Source organism: Pocillopora damicornis, chromosome 10 (assembly GCF_964200805.1).
Source record: "Pocillopora damicornis chromosome 10, jaPocDami1.2, whole genome shotgun sequence".
NCBI classification, from domain to species: Eukaryota; Metazoa; Cnidaria; class Anthozoa; order Scleractinia; family Pocilloporidae; genus Pocillopora; species Pocillopora damicornis.
Genome location: NC_142679.1, coordinates 11,046,565 through 11,065,432, shown reverse-complemented (window position 1 = coordinate 11,065,432; position 18,868 = coordinate 11,046,565). Strand labels below are relative to the sequence as shown.

The window sequence follows — 18,868 nt, the reverse complement described above, 5'->3', positions numbered from 1 at the left end:
ACAGGCCTGGTACACGTTAGTGCGCTCTTGTTTGAAAACGTGTATAGTATTTATTCGATTAAACGCCGCTCTCGAATAAGCGCTGCATTTTAGAGCAGAAACATTAATAAACGCCGCATGATGATGCGTTTATTCGAATAATAGACTCAAAAAGCACACAGCGCGATTATTGCTTCGATCTCAGTTGGAAATTTGAGTGAACCAGACACAAATCCTTTTGAATGTACTAGTCCTACTATCAAGGAAGTATATCCGACTAAAGATCTCTATTCACGTAATGTATTGCAGTAGTATTAACATGCAAATTGTGAAATTGAGAACAATATAAAAGAATTTCTTTTAAGACAAGCACTAAAACAGGTTTCTGTTTGAAATTAAAATGGTCGGTTACCATACTATCGTTTGGATTTAAAATAAACGCCTCCCAGGTATAAACATCGCCCTCGAATAAACGCCGCACTCGAAACACGAAGAATTTGATAAACGCTGCGGCGTTCAATCGAAGAAGTACGGCACCCTTTGATGCGTTTTCTCCCCAAAAAGGTTTTCGGTACAGTTTCATTCGACGGAATTTAAAAACGCATCTTTTTGATAACGTCTCGCCTCTAATTCTAAAATAGACAGGTGAAAACGCTACCACGTTTTTGAAACGCGTTTAAACTTCTTGGTGCTAACGAAAGACAAAAAAAAAAAAAAAACGAAGTGAGGTGTACAATATTTCGCTTCTTTTTGATACAGATGAAAAACAGTACTTAAAAAAAAAGATTCAGTGAAGCAGGATCCTACTGAAGATTTGTTTGAAATTTTGGTACATTGAATAGGGGAGACTTTTTATTTTAATTCTTATCAAGACCTGTTTTACTGGCGCCGTGAAGGTAAATGAGAGTCGTCAAACGACAGTAACCCGATCATCTTCGTCAATTCTGACAGCAAGACGCCAATACAACCTTTCATTAATTAGGTTGGGAGAGGATTCAGCCCGTGCACTCTCAAACATAAACCTTGCACTGGATTCTGAGTCATGTTGGAACTCTGCAGCTAATTTCAAGTGCCTTATCGGTCTTAATCGTGAAATAAGAGCAGCAACCAGACCCCTCAATAACCTCACGCTCGAATCCCTTTGGCTTATCCGATTGTGTCGTGACGCTTATAATGCTTATAAGAGCCAGCTCGCAGGCTAGGTAGAACTTCAAAAAAATTATTTCCTAGTTTATTTGATAATCTTAGCTGGAATTGAATGTCGCTTCTCTGCTGTGAGGTAAGGAGTTTTGAGTTTTCGTAGATAATCCCGATTTTCAGCAATGACTAAAGAGGTCAGCTTTAAGACTCTTACAAAGTAATTAAATTTTGTACGGTGTTGCCTGGTTGCAAAAACAGATAAATAAATAAATAAATAATAACAAATCTTATCGCCGTTGTCCGGCTTGGCTTTTGTCTTTTCACTTCAGACAACACCTTAGCGGGTTGATTTATCCCGAAGCAGGAAAGACGTCACAACCGTGCACGCAACATTTATTTTTAACAGTAACATCTTATTGCTGGAATGAAGGCGGATGGCGTAGTTAAGAATGATAAAATCTAAAAATCCAAATACCACATAGGAGTAAAGAAAGTTATTTAAGAATTCTCTGAATAGATTTCAAGATTTCGTGTCCCTTTTCGTCGCGTCGGATTCCGGTGAATTTGATTAAATAACCACTTCCGTTTTCCAACCTAGTTGCGAAAAATTAAAAGCATTTTATTTTTTTCCACCGTGTGCAGAGAAACTAAGAGAAAACAACTTTTCAGCCTTAGACTCAGGTAAATAGTTAATACTTTATTTAAATGAAAGAGGGATAACATTTCGAAATCATTCGCCACCTGATGAACGGTCACTGATTACTTATGATTCAGCCCTCTCGTCTGACGAGAGCAGGCTTGAGTGTCGAACGCGGTTGCTTCTTTGGCACTCACTAAATAAGCCTCGCGAAAAAAGAACGGCTAAACAAAGAGCATCGGTTGCCGCCAGCTTCAAAGCTAACTACAATTCTAGAGCACACTTTCAAATTACCCATTGTTTTGAAAGTTGTTTCAAGTCACGTTTTTTTTTTGGCACTCTTCTGGTTCTCATTTGGCGGGCATCGTTTATAAGCAGAAAATCTAAGGATTATTGTTTTAATGGAAAGTCCTTATTCGTCTCAGAATTAAAAATTATTGACATTAGAATTTCAGACATGAAGAAATTTCTGAGGAAGGAAGGTTTCGTCATGATATAGAATTTATGACGGATGTGTTCGTCTTGTGTTCAAGTCTTATTGTTGCATAGCGTGCATGGCTGAAATCTGTGAAATATTCCATAGTGCATAATCTTTTATTCTATTTTATGTTTTATGTACCCATGAGTGCATCTTTCGCGTTGACATTACCTCCCTCCCTCCCTCCTTAACTTTTTTCGTATTATTATTATTATTATTATTATTTTTCTTTTTTTTTAAAGATCAAATTCAGTGTAATAGCATCACTATAATTGGGTTCTTAATCCTATTGCTTATACCACTTACAACTCTTAGCCTATTAAAAGATATTCCCGTCCTTCATGATGTTTCCAAACTCATGTCAAGAGATCTAAAGTATTTCGCCACTCTCATGAATGTCAAAGGTTAATTTGGATTTCGAAGGTTCCAGTCGATCCTGCTACGTATGACAAAAATTTCCTAGCCCCTCTCCCCCAGGGAGATCAGAGTTTACCGACAGGAACCAAAACAGACGGCCCGTAAGAATTCTCATTGGAGTATTCATTTTGATCCTTTGTAGTGGCACAGCTTGGCAAACGGATAACAGCATGGTGCACGATCGAGGTGGGAATGCAAAAGCTAAAAATAAGAAGAAGAACGGCGAAGTTCGAAGATCCAGGTTAAGTATGTTCGATTCAGTAAGATCGTCGTCGAGCGCTGTTCTGTCGCAGAGTTCTTCAGGTGGAGATGACACAGGTTAGATTGCTGGTGTTTCCTTTATTAGCGGACTTTTGTGGTTAATGTTAAAGTAAAGTCATTTGTTCCAAACAAAGGTGAGCGTCCTGAGGTATTCTGCTGGAGCAAACACGCGATTAGATTGTAGACCATGTGAAACAAGCAAAATATACTTAAAGCGCGCTTTTAGCGTAACTCCTGCGATCTTTACGCAACTTTTTTTTTTTCTAAATGAAAACATTTTGTGACCGTAGAATTTGATGTCGACGAAGAACTACCCGACGATGAAGAAATCGAAAGAAGATTTTCGACATTATTGGTAAGTTGGAATTCAACTTAATTCCAAAGTATTCGAGAGTTTCGATAGGTTATATTTGTGCGGTGCACGAAAGGTAAACAACTGCTGATTACTTTGTCAACTTTTTAATGCTTTGCCCTGTTCTTCTTGTAGGAAAAGATGACATTACCTCCAGAAAGAGCTGCGGAGCTCGCTAAAAGTCCGAAGGCTCACAAATGGAAAATGATCAAAGCAAAGGTATCCAGATTTTTCCTTCTTATTTGATGTTCCGATGGCAACACAATATTTGATCACTTAGGGAGTCAGACTCAAGCGTTTTAAATTAGTTCAGAAGGTTAAAATTTGAACCCAGTTTTGAAAACTTATGGGGATATGTGTTTGATATTGCCTGTAAAAAGGCTTGGTAAAATTATGTTGAAAAGTCTTTATTTATGTCTAGGACGCCTAACATGGCATCCATAACACGTACGTCGGTCGAAAGTGACATATTATCGATGTCGGTATTAAACTTTAATTAATCCTTTTGTCGCTACAGAGAATAAAACTACAATAGGATCTGATTGCTTGGATTATAGTCGTGGCTTTTCCCACGGTTTCCCCGTCATTTATTTTACTTTGAATGCTGAGAAACTGGGGTATAAATTGATATCTTTGCGCCGTGCAATAAATGTCATCGGAAACTAGTAAAAAATTTTATTGTTTGACTTTGCTATAAATATCCTGCGGTTAATATTGAAAGAGAGTCTAATTGGGAAGTTTGCAGGTGGCACAGAATAAAATTTCGTGTTTTATAGCAAAAAAGGGTTGCAACGAAGTTCCTAGCTCGTTTGGTCGCTAATACTGTAAGTTTTCGAAATACTTTGAGCTTCTGATCTTTCTTTTGTGACTCCTAAGTGTACTTAAATGAAACATTGTAATTAATTAATGCAGAACCTTAGTAACAACTAAAACTGTTGGCTTTCAGTTGACAACGAGGAATATTTGAAAGGTCTGTCAAAAAGTTAAGGAACAAAAGTTTTTCATCTGAGTCATTCTAATGTTATAAAGAAAAAGCAAGCTGCTAATTGTTTGCTGTAAATTTACAAAAGAGAAAAATTCTATTCCCAATGTATTTTAGATGAAGTGCCTAATTTTTTGAACATCATTTTACATACTTTAATACTCCAATCTTTTCAAATTGTTGAAGCTTATTTGTACACACTTACTGGTAATTTGATCTTCAGATAAAATCTGCCATTTTCTAAGACAAAATACTTTTTCAGGAAAGGATACACCTGTAACTACAAATGTTAAATACTCCTTTAAAAAAAATTGTGCACAGAGATTAATGATTTAGCTTAAAACATGCGTATGGGTACTGTAGAGTGGTATGAGCTATGAACACCTGCCAGAGCACCACAGGTTATCCAGTATTAGACCTGTCATGCATGTTTTGTTGTAACTTCTAGACTCCCTGATCTAGAGGGGTACTTACAGGGCTGTTAAAACCCTGATGGAGCAAAGGACAAATATGTATCTACCTTGTCAGTACCTCATTTAAGATAGAGGATAAATTTGCATTAATCTTTTTTTTCCCTGATTCTAAAATTCCAACTTAAGTAAGATTTATATATGTATACCTTAGCTGTGCAGAAGAGAGTGGCGGTCAATGCCATAAACCTATTCCTCAGTGGCACACCCCCAAACTGGCCATACTTGACGAGAAAGTGTTATTATTTTTTTTATGAAACAAAGGAAAGAGCTCTGATAATATTTTGAACATATGTAAGCTCAGTTTCATTAAAGAACATAAGCTCTACATAATGAAAACATGCAGCTCACTGCATGGCCGCCAACTTGGCAACTCAAGTTGCTAATTAATTTCTCTCCCAAATTTTTCCACAATAACCTTGTCAACTGAAACAGTGATAATATGACTTGCTGAAAATATCTTTGTTTAGAAGCAGAGCTCTCAAGTTTATTTTCTGGCAAAGAGTGAGATTTTTATTGTATACTTTGATTGATTGATTGACACAGCAGGTATCACCTTCCTGGTTGTAATGGGGACATGCTCCCTAGAAACTTGTAAAAACTATAGTAGCTCAGACATGTATTTCTTTGTTCTGACCAATAAATTCCATTGGTGTAAAGTGCTTAAAACAAATACAAGGGACACAAGAGTAGATAATATTAAAATAGTACTTACTGAACTGAAGCAGAATTTTGCTACCTCAAAATCAATAGTTAAAATCCAAAAGCCAAAATGTGCAAGAAATAATATTGAAGATTGACCTCATTTGTGGGAGACTTGAGAGCTCTGTATAAAAGGTATCTGTAACCTAATATTTATTCAAGTGAATGATACAAACTGTTCAATATATTTTTCCTGTGCAATTGAGGTTCAATATGATTAACCACGGATATGAATTTATCCTGTTTTTATAGGAATTGATGCAGCCCAAGTATACTTCAGGATTTTATATTGATCAGTTAAAATCCCACAGGGATATAGCACTCAATAAAACACTGAACAAGAAACTCCTGAAGGGTTTGGAGCCTGTAGAAATGGTGCTAAGATCCCTGGAAGTGGACCTCCGCACCCATCCAAACACAACGTAAGCAATTTTGTAATGAAATAGAAGTTGTACAAGCCACTACTTTTTTATTGTTGATGGAGATTAATATACATGAAAGGAACATAAGATATTGGATGTGCGACCAGAATGGCTTCAAATTGTTAAAACTTTTCATTCACATATTTGATGTCATCTACTATAATAACTACACATTAGACTTCCTATGAAAAATCTGACTGGTTGAGAGTATTCAGTAGATATGTAATAATTTTTTAATTTGACATGACAAATGTAATATCTGGAGCAGATATTGCATTATCATATCAAGTTCAAAGCCTGCATAGTTTCCAAGCCCTCTGTCTGTGTAGTGTTCTCAAACTTTTGATTAGAGTTTTCTTAAATTGCCAATTGTTTAAAAAGCTTTTACTGATACAATGAATTATCAAACCTCATGTCAAGTTATCTCCCTCAGCCTTTGATTTCTGCAGATCACTCAGACCTCAGTTTTGTTAATTCATGATGTGATATGCAATTTCATCTAATAATTCTTAATATTGAGGTACAATAGCTAGTTATGAAATGCCTCTTTTTCAGGCTGGATAATAATAAATTCAGCAGGGACACTTGCCCCCCACTACACTCTTCATCTACTTTCATAATCTATTTGATTTGATTTCTTTCTTCCAGATGGCTGCGTGAATTTATCGATGATCCGTTCAGGGGTCACATTGCATTGATTGAATTCCTTCAGTACCTTCACTTAAATCAACCACCAGCAGAAGATGAAGATGTACCAAAGAGGAAGGGAAAACCAGATGTTTTAGCTAGAGACTATGTAAGTATAAAATGTTTTCTAAGATGTAGTTTAGTTTTGAATTGTCATTGCTCTTGTTAGATAATAAAGGACCATCAGTAGTGAGTTAGTCAATGATTTATTAATGATGGGTATGGCATTTATTATTGCAGTAGGTTGTTTTTCAATGGGAGGGAAGTTAGTGCAAAGTGTTGCTTGATTTTGTAATCACTCTTCTTCTCATTGTTTCATTCATTCATTCATTCATTTCCTTGTCTCTTATTTACTCAATTATTCATTAAACTCTACACCTTACAGAAAAGTCTAAAGTTTTGCTTCCTTTCAGATCGATGAACATCTCTGTCTGATGTGTATGAGAGTTTTGATGAGAAACAAGGTATGTCCAAAATGTTATGGAACTTTCTACTTTTCTGCAAAGTGCAATCCCTCCACAAATTAGTCAGGCTTGGTAGTTTTAATATAATTGAGCCATTGTATTATACCATGACACATATTAGCTTTGTAACTCAAACTTTCAAACGTTTTCATAGGTTTTTATCAATGGTGTTACTATTTTCACTGATTGGTCAAAATCTTTCTCTTGAGTTTTATGAGTTGTACTTCTAAACCCATGGCAATTTTTTTGAAGGGAATATATTAGGGTAAATTTCTGTTAGATTACTCTTGGTGTTAGATTCCACTTGGAATGTGGGAGGAAAGTTTTAAAGTTTGTAAACCACCTGCCTTTGCATTGTCATTTAACAAACTTTCCCAATTGTATTCTTTTGACATTCCATGTGGATTATTACCAATACAAAGTTAAATTAAGTTTATTGGTTGATTCACCATTATTGCCTGACTCCTGAATATCTTATTTGAATAACATTTGATTTTCTTTTTGCAGTATGGCTTTCAGTCAGTGATGAGTGTGGATGATTGCCTAAAATCTATCATCCTCTGTTTAAATATAAAAAGTTTAAAAACCCAGGCACTGGTTGTGAAGGTATGGAATTACGCATTTTTCGCCCATTTATTTAACAACATAATAGTTTGGATGCCATCATTTTAACGGTTTCTGCAAATATATTTTTTGTATAGAATGTTACCCTTTCAATGTGAAACCTATGCACATTCCCCAAGATACTAAAGTGGTATAATTACACTATCTGATGAAATACTTTTCTTCACGTTAAAGCTACTATGTAATCTGAGACCAACAATGTACATTGTATTTTTCAAAATAATCATTTCAGCGCCAATTTGCGAGCTATAATGTAAAACTTGCATGCCCCCCCCCCAATAAATTTGATGACGATAATGATGGTGACAATAATGATGATGAAAAATAGCTAGTAAGCAAATATACTGGGAAAACTAAAAAAACACCTGTGCTAAAAAGTAATGCAGGCTCTGACAGTTAAAGGAAATCAGAGCTTTTTTAATTATCCGTTTTAGTAACTTGATGAGCTTAGATTACTGTCCATAATGATTATGTTGACAATCTTTTTCTCCTTCCAGATGTTAACACAAGCTTGTATGCAGTCAGAATACTATGAAAAAGTTATTGATGCAATCAGGTTTTATGCAAGAACAACGCGAGAGACGCGCACATTTGAAACACTGGTGAACTTGATTTACAAGAGGCCCATAACACCACAGTTCCAGGTACAAAATGGCAAAAGTGATATGCTGATGTATATGTATTAAATGTAGCCAAGCTCAGTTAAACCTTTCCTCATTTGTGGGATAGACGTGGTTTTGGAGATGACGTTTATGGTGCATTTCGATTGATAGTCGGAAAACCAAATCCAAAGTAATATCTTATTACAACAGCCAATGAGAAGAAAAGAAACTATCACTAGGAGCCAATGAGACCATAGAATGAAAACAAGTAAACTGGCTGGCCCTGATTGTTTAAAGACTGAAGAACGCTATTCACTGGATAGATCTCTTTCTGCGTTTTGTGAACTCTGATCCGCTGGAGAGCAATTTTATCTGTTGGATAGCGTTATCCGCCCTTGAACAACAGGGCTCCGGATTGTGGGAAAACCACCGAAATCTTTAATTACTATCGATCCACAGTATCGAAAACTTCTCCATTTTGTGAACCTTCATTCTTGTGAATTCTACGCCACGTAAAGCGCGTCGATGTTGGGGCAGATTTTGTGCAGAATGTTTTAATTTCGGCAACAAAGCATTCACTCTGAGCACTGTTTACGTGAATAAAATGACTGTGCTATATTTTACTCAGTTTAGCAGTAATAGGAAGGTGTAAGAGCACTAACGATAGTAAAAAGACAGTACATTCATGTGTAAGCTATATTATGCTAAATAAGATGTTATGATTATTTCTTTCAGACACTCTGCCTGAATTTTTTCAACTCGTTGATCAGTATCTCGCCAACATTCAACAAGAAAGTTTGTCACCAACAAGAAATCGAAGATGCAGGATTTGATGTGGAGCGTTTGGAAAGGGTACTGTTTCATTTACACTTTCACTCCTGCTGTCAAAGTACACTGCCGTTATAGTGAACGTATTTATGCTTTTTTCACAGGGATTGGAAGGTATGGATGCTTCATCTGTAAGAGAAGCGATTAAAACCTGGCAGGACAACTACATTCACGTACAAGCTGTCATGGACGAGTTTGTGACTCTCAGAGAGCGTACTAAGTACCTAAGAGACGAGGTAGGAAATTGCACAAGACGTAGTGTAATTACTAACGATTCTTTACAACTGAAGAAAGTACGAAAATAGTTTGATTCTGTAGGGCCATAACTTCCCTAAAAATGTACACGGTTATACCTTTTAAGTCTCTGGCAACGTGTTAAGAGGTGGCAAACCTGTAACTGAATTTTACACGATTCCTTCAATCGGTCATCGCAGGAAAAGCTTCTCTCCAGGCGCTCAAATGTTTTAATTAGCTTTTAACTGACCTTCTGGCTTAATTTGCGCTAACTGCGTCTGAATAGTTTCTCAATGCCAAAAAATCCCTGCATAATCTATTTGGTGATGAAAGGGCTCAAATTTTCAGTTCCTAAGCAATCAAAAAATGACCACACCTATGATCCATGCAATCTCACGCGAATGGAATCAATGGATTTCTTAATTTTCGTTTTCGTGAAGCTCTTGAAAGAGACTCTTGAAATTTTCTTCTGTTTCCGCTGTTCCTTCTACAATGTGATGCAAAAATTATCAGTTTTACGGCATTATTTAAAATACATTCGATTACAAGGGTTTCGATAAAGCGCGAAACCAAGCAGAGCGCAGGCTCAACAGATGACAGTGAGAGGTCTTTTAACTGGCTATTATGGAAACCCCTAAATGAGTTCTTTAATTCCTGGTGGGCATTTAGTTATGTTTTCTTTGTTTTCTCACAGGTCGATCTTTTGCAAACTAAACTTGAGGTAAGAGGCCTGGGAATTTCTTCATTTGTATAACGTCTGATCAATAGCTCTGATTATTTCAAGGAGGTACAACTTGAAAACAGTTTTCTATAAATCAAAACAGTGGCTAAAGAAGGCTTTGTATTGCTTATTTGATGTTTTTCAGGAATTTCAAAGGGAAAACAGTGAACTGAAAACACGAAACACAGAGGTAAGAGGTGTTTTTTTTTAATCACGGGACGTTACCTATATATCGTTTACTCACTGCTGTTAATGAATCGAAGTAAGTAGACGAAATGGCGCTCTGAATTAACATCAGAACATGTTAACCGTTAATTGAACTGCGGAGATACTTCGAGCACCTTGATTGGTCAAAAACCTATCGTTCATTGGACCAGTAAACGCATAGAAAATCACGAGCCAGAACCGAGTGATCTAGAAACTTTCTCGTGTTCTCTCAACATCCCAAAAAGGTTGATAAGTCGGTAAACTGAAAGAAAGTGCTGTCTATTGCTTAAGTAACCATATAAAAGTACAGTGTAGCTCTTGGTCACCAAAACACTGCAACAGTCGGCTTTTAGCTTGAACTTAGCTTACAACACTACTGACATCAGAAAATCTTTTTCTTCATCTATTATAATGGATAACCATTTATAACTGAGCGTGTGTATATCTCTATCATAGTTTATTCTGATCTTACTTTTACCTTAGGATTTGTTTCGAAATTTTTTACCGGAGATTGATTATAAACTTATTCAATCTTTTTAAACGGTTCTTTTTTTTAACGTTTTTTTTAGCTCGATATGCGATCTGAAGAATACAGACTGCGAGCTACAGAACTACAAACGACCCTGGAGAACGTTGTGGTTAGTGATTTGTATTTTCTTCTTGGCAGTAAAAACGCGTGAATATAAAAAATCAAGAACGCCCTCATAGTACAACGTTTAGCTGTGCAGTTATTGCTAACACCTAGATATAACAAAATTAGTATTTGCTATCCCTTTGAACCTGGCATTTAGGATACATCGAGAAACTTTTATTCACAGTGAAGAATGTAATCTTACACATGTAACTGTCTCAAGCAGAAACTCTAATCTCCTCTTAATACAGGTTTTATATTTGAAAAGCGTCCAATGTTGGCGTCAACCTTTGGTCGATAGAGGTGTCCGCTGACTACATTTATTTGCAGTAGATATGGGAGGAAAATTAGAGGACTTGGGCAGGACTCTGCTCAGTTTAGGATTTCCCCTTTATGTGGCGTGTTAGCTCGGTATGTTGTCCGCTAAACACAGGGTCTTATTCATATTAATTTTCAGAAACAAGTCAAGCAAGAGGCTGACCAAGTTGAATTGCCGAATGAACTCGTTACCAGTGTAACCGAGGCAGCTGCAGCAGTGGCCCCACCTATTAGCCCTCCACCACCGCCACCACCCCCTCCCCCACCAGTTCCGAATGGTAGGTTCTCTATGTTTAATATTAGCAAAGTTATTGGTTTTCTGCGTCCGAGAGGGAGCGAAACACTTTTTTTGATTGTAGACTTGAAGTTGTCAAAGATAGACCATCACAGCAAATTTTGCTAAGATGACGTTCATTGGAGCAAAGTTGTTTATTTACCTTCGAAAAGCGGCTCATTCTCGAAGCTTCAGCATTTAATTTCCAGTTTGTTACGGAGGTCTGCTGAAAAAGCTAATCAACTGCTATGTGTTAACAGGTGGAATGTGCAGACTTCTCTGCACTAAAAAATGTTGGTAGGTGTCTGTGCAAGGAGGCACTCGTCATGGTGTAAATGTTACTGTAAATAGTAAGGCTGTGACTAATCAAGCAACATTTGTTTTGTTTCATCGCAGGAATGCTGGTGCCTCCCCCACCCCCTCCCCCTGATATAGGTAAGTAAAGACAAGAATAGGGACCTTTAGCTCGCTTCCTCTGAATAAAAGAAGAGATCAAGAGTTTAATCGTAAATATATTGTAAAGTTTCGCTGTCAGTATAGGTATGTTTTTCCCATCAGTTGTGATGGGAAAATTCGCGTAGGGGGTTTGTACCTTTTCAATGAAAATGAAGGCGACGGAGCTTTCTTCTTGCCGCTTGGCCGCTAAAAGAATTCTCCCCAAAAACTTTCGTGTTCAAGTTTCCGTTAGGAATTGTAATTGTTGTCTTGTAACGTTTCTAGACGGGACTCCATCCTTGAGACGACGTGTAGCTACTAACAAAGTTCGTCTCCCGATGCTGAATTGGACGCCAATATCTTCTCAGTCGGATGCAACAGCATTCTTTAAGGTACGTCTACTTCTGGCACATTTTGGCCAATCACATCCAAAATTTAAATATAAACACTAAAGTAAACTCGTAATTGTTCCGAACCAGTTTAACCAGTAGCTTTTTTATAAGCCACAGGGCTGCTACAGTTTGAAGCGATTTAAAGGTGTCATTCCTCCCTGAGACAGAAGATCTTCTTTGATTTTGGAATTGACTGTTCCCAACAAAAACGGGATTCGATGAACGGTAGAAATTGAGCCTAGTTAGACACTAACATTGTGAGTAAAAAAAATTGTCTGGGACAAAGAGCAAAACGCTTAAAGGGTTTTTCAAAAAATAAGAACCAAGGTAATGAAAAACACATTTAGATAGTGTAATTTCTCGGCTTAGAATTCGTTACTCCGATAAACTTTCCTCTTGCTTCATTTCTGGTTTTTAATTTTTGTTTTCTCGTCACCTGTAACAGGGAATTAGCGATGAGGAAGTAATGGAAGTTCTTGACTTTGCCGATTTTGACCGAAAATTTGAACTGAAAATTAATGAAGCCTCTGAGGATCTCATCGCCAAAAAGGAACAAGGTACTAAAAGAGACCTCACTAAAAACGGTTTGAGCTCAGCTCGACTTTGAATTTTACTGTGATGACGAAATTCTAAGAAAAGAAATTGTTACTTCAAGTTCACATATAATTCAAAACTTAAAAGCAACTGATTACATCAACTCGGTGGTTTTCATTTACATGAAATATTTGGGGTTGACCTTCTTCATTTACATCATCATTGCACAAAAGCATCAAATATCGACATTCCTATCCTTGCAGTTTGCAGGAAGTTTGTTACCATGAATGTAGTTAAACGGCTTAGCTTGCCACGAGTCTCCCAAAGCTCAGTGGTACCGTAATCGAAAGGTCGTAGATCCGAAAACTATTGGGGGAACTCGGAGTTCTTTTTTCCGAGTACTCTTGAGTCACTCACCGAAAAACATCATCTTTCACATCATTTTGTATGGAGGTAAAGTTTCTTTCGCTTTAATTCAACAGCTTTGAAACGAGCCGCAGAACAGATCACAGTTATCGAACCAAAAAGGGCAAGAAACCTTGGTAAGGAGTTGTAAATAGAATTGCTTTTATTTCACTCTTGTTAAATGAGGGGTTGAGGGGGGAGGGGCTGTTTTATGCAATTTCACATCGCTTTGCTTTATATGCTCAAACACTGAACAATATTAAGTCACAATTTCACATTTCCGGATGAGGTGAGAAAAATTACCAAATAAATAACTGTCAGGATGGTCAAGAATGATACAAACTTGTAAAGTTTAGTTTATTTTCGTTCAAATCTCGTTTATTGTTTGGTTCTTATGTAGTTATCGCACGGCGCCGTATACAGCACTCTACAGAAACAATTGGTCATCTGATCGACCAATGTGACTTGGTTGAACTGCCACCTGAACATGCTGAGTTACTCCTCAAGTTTGTACCAACTAAAGCAGAGGTGAGCACAGCCATAACATGTGTTAGCTGTATAGCAGTTCAAACCATCTGTTTGATGAAAGAAAGATGAACAATTCAAGTTGCAAATAATTTTCTATTTGTTTTTTTATTTATTTCAAAAGTATTCAAAAGTATAACAAGGTTGCTTTTGTTGATAAAAAAATAAGTATTGATATCGCGCATCAGAAAATGCAAATGAAGTTGTTTGTAGCGAAAGATGTGGACACTTGTTGATGAAAAAAAATTAAATCTCAATGCAGTCTTGCTCTTCTTTTTGTAACTGAAGGTATTCAATGATTTTCTTTTTTGTTATCCGTTTAATTTTAGTTGGCAGGACTGGCTAAGCACGCGCATGAGTACTTCAAGCTGGCTGAAGCTGAACAATTTCTGTTTGAGGTGAGAGAATAAGTAGATCAAACTCTTTTTCGAGAACGGATTGTTGGTAGAGGGGTTTGCCACACTGCAGTTAAGGAGTCCAGCTATTGGGGCTATCGAGACTATTGGGCTGTGTGTTGCTTCTTAGGTAAAATGATTCAAAATCACTGCACATGGTTCTGATTTTATGCCTTGACTTTGGTACATATCATGCTTCAGTGTAACGCGTTTCTCCCATGATCCTTTGTAAATGGTCGTTCTCTCATGTGAAATGGTCATGTTTCTTCACGCAGTAAGCTCTGGTTAGAATCTCGACATCTGTTCACTTACTACGACTTTATCTTGATCAGTTCTTCTGAAGTGCCTCTCACACTAGTAACCATTACCTAAGATTTGCTTTAACTGTGCACATAATTTTGAGCAAGAAAAATCGCTTTCGGATCAGAATATTATGCCACCTTTAAGCTAGTTTCCATCTATATCATTTTAGTATAATTTTTTTCATGCTTCAATTTGATGAACTGTCTGTAATAAAATTAAGACAGACCTTGTTAGTGTAAATCAGTTAGCTCTCTATTATTTTATTAAGAAGCTAAGAGTTTTTTTTTTCTCACAGATTGCCAAAGTGGAAAGATACGAAGCTAAGCTGAGTGTCATGGCGTTTATTGGTGTGTTTGACGAACTTATGAGAACTGTTGTACCGGTGAGCCATTATTTCAGATTGAAGTGACTCTTGTTTTATGCGGTGGTCACATGCATAGTTTTAGAGAAACAGCTGTGATTAACGCTTGCAATAAGCAATTCAGAACCCGTGATATTCTGTACTTGACACGTCATGTCAGGTTTTCAACACCGGGCGAATGTGGGTTTGTCCTCTCCTCAGGTAGGCTCACCTAAAACTGATAGATATACAATATGCATCATGCACATGGCGTTAAATTAAAACATATGGTACATGAGAGTACATAGCAATTCCTTTTTAGATATTATAGTCTGTTTATCAGTGGATCATGCCTAATCTTTCTGTTCATTTTCATGATTTCTTTTCAGCAAGTGGACGCAGTTTTGAGAGCGGCGACGTCTATAGTCAACAGTGCGAAACTCAAAAAGTTATTTAAGGTGAGGCTTTAGTTATAGTTACATACTTCCTTCTACAGATTTTCCTGCTGTTAAATAATGGAGAACTAGTATTATAACATCTTTATTTACTTCCGTTTCAGATTATACTTATATACGGCAACTACATGAACAGTAGCCGAAGAGGACTGGCTTATGGCTTTAAACTGGAATCTTTGAGCAAGGTAAGATACAGGAATTTTCGAAATCAAATCGACAATTTCTTTCAAAGTTTCCTCTTTTTTAAGTGCCATTAAGACTGGCTCAAACGTACGACGCAAATTAAAACGCAAGGAAATATTGGTGTGAATTGCAATAGTGCAAATGTAAGTGCACTTGTCGATGTAGGAAATGAGGAAAAAAATAGAGAGAATTTGATTTGAGAATCGAAAGTCCTCCCGTATTGTTTCAGAGGTACCTTATTTGTTAATTTCAGCTGGAAGACACTCGTACTACAGACAGAAGGCAGACATTCCTCGCTTACATAGTGGATGTAGTGCACAAGAAGTTCCCGGAAATAAAAGATTTCGCCGAAGAATTGTATCTGGACGGAGCAACCACAGGTAAACATTACATTCAGTCACCAAGCTACGAAGCCTTTCCAGCCCAATTAAATCATATCACATCCCGCCTTCCCTTGGAATTCGAAATTCCTCTTCCAACAACTTAGCTGTGAAGCCACACTTTATGTTTCAAGTCAATCAAGAGCTCTTTTTCCCGGCCTTAGAAAGAGTGGAATAACACCACATTCGAATTGTTGATTATTTCAAAGACTGTTTATTTTTCTCTTCAGTCTCCATGCAGACCCTCGCTGCAGACGTGCAGGGATTGCGAAAAGGCCTGGATCTGACAAAGTCAGAGAGAGACAAACAACCGGATAATTTCATTATATTCGTATCCTTTGTCTCCATCATTGCTCGTGATTTAATTTGCTTTGGCGCTTTATAGAAATACTTAACCCTTTACGCCTTAACATCAGTACACGCATTCTCCCTACTGTTCCCTGTACATTTTTTACGGTGCTATTAAGGAGAATTTTTTCAACCATCAAGAGCTTCTTTGGTGATCATTTCCTTTATTCTCGTGACCGTAATATGTGATCCATGGATAATATTTTAAGGAGAAATTAAATGCCAGTCACTCTTAGGGGTGAAAGGATTGACCTGACCGGAGTGTGTGATTCAGTACGATAGGAAGGAGCTTGCTCTCACGTGGCCCTAAAACGACAAATGATAGTTTTTCTCGCCCTAGCAGATCACTCTAGAGACTAAAGCTCTCTCCATGGCCTACCTTTAGTACCGTGACAAATTTCAATGATTGATTTCAGTGACTAATGTCGATGATGATGCTGAAAAAATTACATTTGATTGCTTATCCGTGTACTTGTACGCATTTCTTAACATGCTTGATTATTCAGACATTCTACAATGCGGCTTTCAGGAAAGTCCAGCGCGTTACTGAACGCTATCGTAAGGTGGAAGAGGTTTATGCGCAGGTATGCACGCTATTTGGAGAAAATCCTCGAGTGGTAGAACCTTCGGACTTCTTCAAGACCTTCATTGATTTCATTGCGAACTTCAAGGTATTGGAATATCAAAGAATGACTTTTATGTTCAGTTATGGGTTGTAATGGAGAAAGAATCCTAACTTTATCAGAAGAAACAATTTTTCGAGTAAGGAGCTAGGTAGTAGAAAATAGAGAGGTATATTGTAATTACGCAACAGACGTTTGTGACAAGTTTAAATGGCTTAAAGGCATTTGTGAGTCTGTCATCACAGCCCAACATGAATCAAGTCGTACATAATTATTGTAAAGATTCAACGGATGAAGAATCCTTCAGACAGCACCTTTATCGGCACAAATTTAACTGGGACCATGTACCGTCCACCAACGCTTTGTTGCTACCTTTTGAGTTTCTGAGGTTGTTTGACGTTGTGATTACTCATGTTGTATTGCCTCTTATAAACTTTCTTTAACATATTTGAAAACCTGAAAATTTAAGATTTCGAAGGTAGATGGGAACTCCAAAGGGGTAAAACACTACCAAAATTCGAGATCACGACACACACAGTACTAAGAATGACGCACCTGAAAGCGTCAGCTGTAGACACTTGTGGCTAATTTACATTATCAACTCAGTTAGTAAAACCAACTTATCTTGTTATACCCCTCACTGACACAGCACCACAGTTTCTTTAGAAACCTAACTCCTTTGTTAATTTGTCTGAAATTGGTTGAGTTAGGACGACTTTAAGCGCGTAGGTTTATCAGGAGCCTTGCAGCCCTATGCTATGACATCAGTTTTCTTTCTAGGAAGAGGCAAGATATGGCACGCGTGTCCTTTCGTCCTATCAATTTTTTCATAACACCTCTCCGAAGTTGTTAGTGAGTCCTTTACGAACTTGATAGCTGCGTCCAAATGCTCAGCTGATGTTGAAAAAAAAAACACATGGGTATGGAAATACTTTCTCTTGCTCTTGCTTCCCTTTTTATACTTTGTATGCTTTGATTTCTCCTTCTCGTAGAAAGCTGTGAGGGACTTGGAAGAACTAAAGCGACAAGAGGATGCAGAGGTCAAGTTGAGGCGCATGCTCAGTGAAGAGGACTCAGCTAAGGCGCGTCTCAGGGTTGCGAATGCAGCTGCTAGTGAAGGTCAGCGGAGATCTTTTTATAACCAAAACAACCGGTTTTTGTTGACGTGAGACAAGCTAAAGCAGGAGAAAGCAACGGAAAGGAGATTATCAAGACAGAGACGCGTTGATGTGATTTTGTACAGTCATTTTCGTCGTTGAAGAAAACTATGACTGCGATTAAAATTGTTATGATAATTTATATCTTTTGAATAATTTATACATTAAAAATAATCTATCGGGAGAAATATTTTGGTAAAGCTATAAGCGTTATTTTTAATGCTGTTTAAACATTTTTTCTTTCAACTTTTATAATTTGATATTTTTAAATGCAAGAAGTTACAGTATTTATAATTTCTATAGTCGTCAAACAAATGCCCTAGCGTATTACTTCGGTGGATGGTGCTGTTACGTAATCCTGTCTTCTTTAGAATTAACTCACAGACAGTCTTTGATGAAACGGTCGCTTTTTCTAAGGGCTATTGTGACCATTTTGTTATAGTTCGTGTATAGGACTCGCCAGTTAAACTTGGTTTTCACTAGCAACGGAAACACGAGCGTAACCACAAACGTAACGATGTCAGCTCTTCTTTCAAAGTGAAAACAGCCGCGACGCAAGCACAAGGATCACAATTTTTTTTTGTCTCGCGCTCATGGTTGTGTCGAGGCCGTTTTCACGGTGAAATAATACGTGTTATTCTTGTGTTTGTCATTAGTGAAAACTAAGCTTAGGATAACATTGTTCACTGTTTGTATTCACAAGATGTAACTTTTTTTAATCAAATACCAGAACGAGTTATCCTCGGGTTTGTATTCGAATAATCCCTTTTGTAGATATTTTAAAAAAACATCCTTTAAGGAAGTTTACACATTCGGTTTTTTCTTATAAAGAAGTAATTTAATCATGAACGGTCTTCCCTTTCATCGGAAGCATTCGGCTAAATAACCGCATTGTAAATAAAGGGAATTGGTATGGAAATTCCTGACTTTGAATTAAAGTTAAAAGTATCTCGTATGTCTTTA

General features: G+C 37.2%; 1 protein-coding gene across 3 annotated transcripts; it reads left to right on the top strand.

Moving 5' to 3' along the window:
* Positions 1-1,642: 1,642 nt before the first annotated feature.
* LOC113680335 (formin-like protein 3) lies at positions 1,643-18,860 on the top strand. 3 transcript variants are annotated; one of them, XM_027197356.2, is made up of 28 exons: positions 1,643-1,800; positions 2,794-2,969; positions 3,203-3,267; positions 3,400-3,483; positions 5,671-5,840; positions 6,489-6,636; positions 6,941-6,991; positions 7,499-7,597; positions 8,113-8,259; positions 8,953-9,069; positions 9,150-9,281; positions 9,974-10,000; positions 10,146-10,190; positions 10,777-10,845; positions 11,296-11,434; positions 11,827-11,865; positions 12,151-12,257; positions 12,703-12,814; positions 13,274-13,333; positions 13,597-13,724; positions 14,051-14,119; positions 14,715-14,801; positions 15,149-15,217; positions 15,319-15,399; positions 15,651-15,777; positions 16,008-16,108; positions 16,632-16,796; positions 17,741-18,860. In XM_027197356.2, the coding sequence occupies exons 2-28, from the start codon at positions 2,822-2,824 to the stop codon at positions 17,915-17,917; spliced, it is 2,763 nt and encodes a 920-aa protein (XP_027053157.2). In that variant the 5' UTR covers positions 1,643-1,800; positions 2,794-2,821; the 3' UTR covers positions 17,918-18,860. The 3 variants fall into 3 exon arrangements, with proteins under 3 accessions (XP_027053157.2, XP_027053156.2, XP_089042267.1); XM_027197355.2 differs by lacking the exon at positions 1,643-1,800 and having other exon boundaries at positions 2,715-2,969; XM_089186141.1 differs by lacking the exon at positions 1,643-1,800 and having other exon boundaries at positions 2,958-3,046.
* Positions 18,861-18,868: the final 8 nt, after the last annotated feature.

What these genes read in the sequence shown, in the direction of transcription:
- LOC113680335 (XM_027197356.2), top strand. Translation starts at nt 2,822, where the DNA reads ATGGTGCACGATCGAGGTGGGAATGCAAAAGCTAAAAATAAGAAGAAG. An exon ending in CTGAACAATTTCTGTTTGAG is followed by an intron (nt 14,120 to 14,714) that starts GTGAGAGAATAA and finishes TTTTTCTCACAG; the next exon opens with ATTGCCAAAGTGGAAAGATA. An exon ending in TCTGGACGGAGCAACCACAG is followed by an intron (nt 15,778 to 16,007) that starts GTAAACATTACA and finishes TTTTCTCTTCAG; the next exon opens with TCTCCATGCAGACCCTCGCT.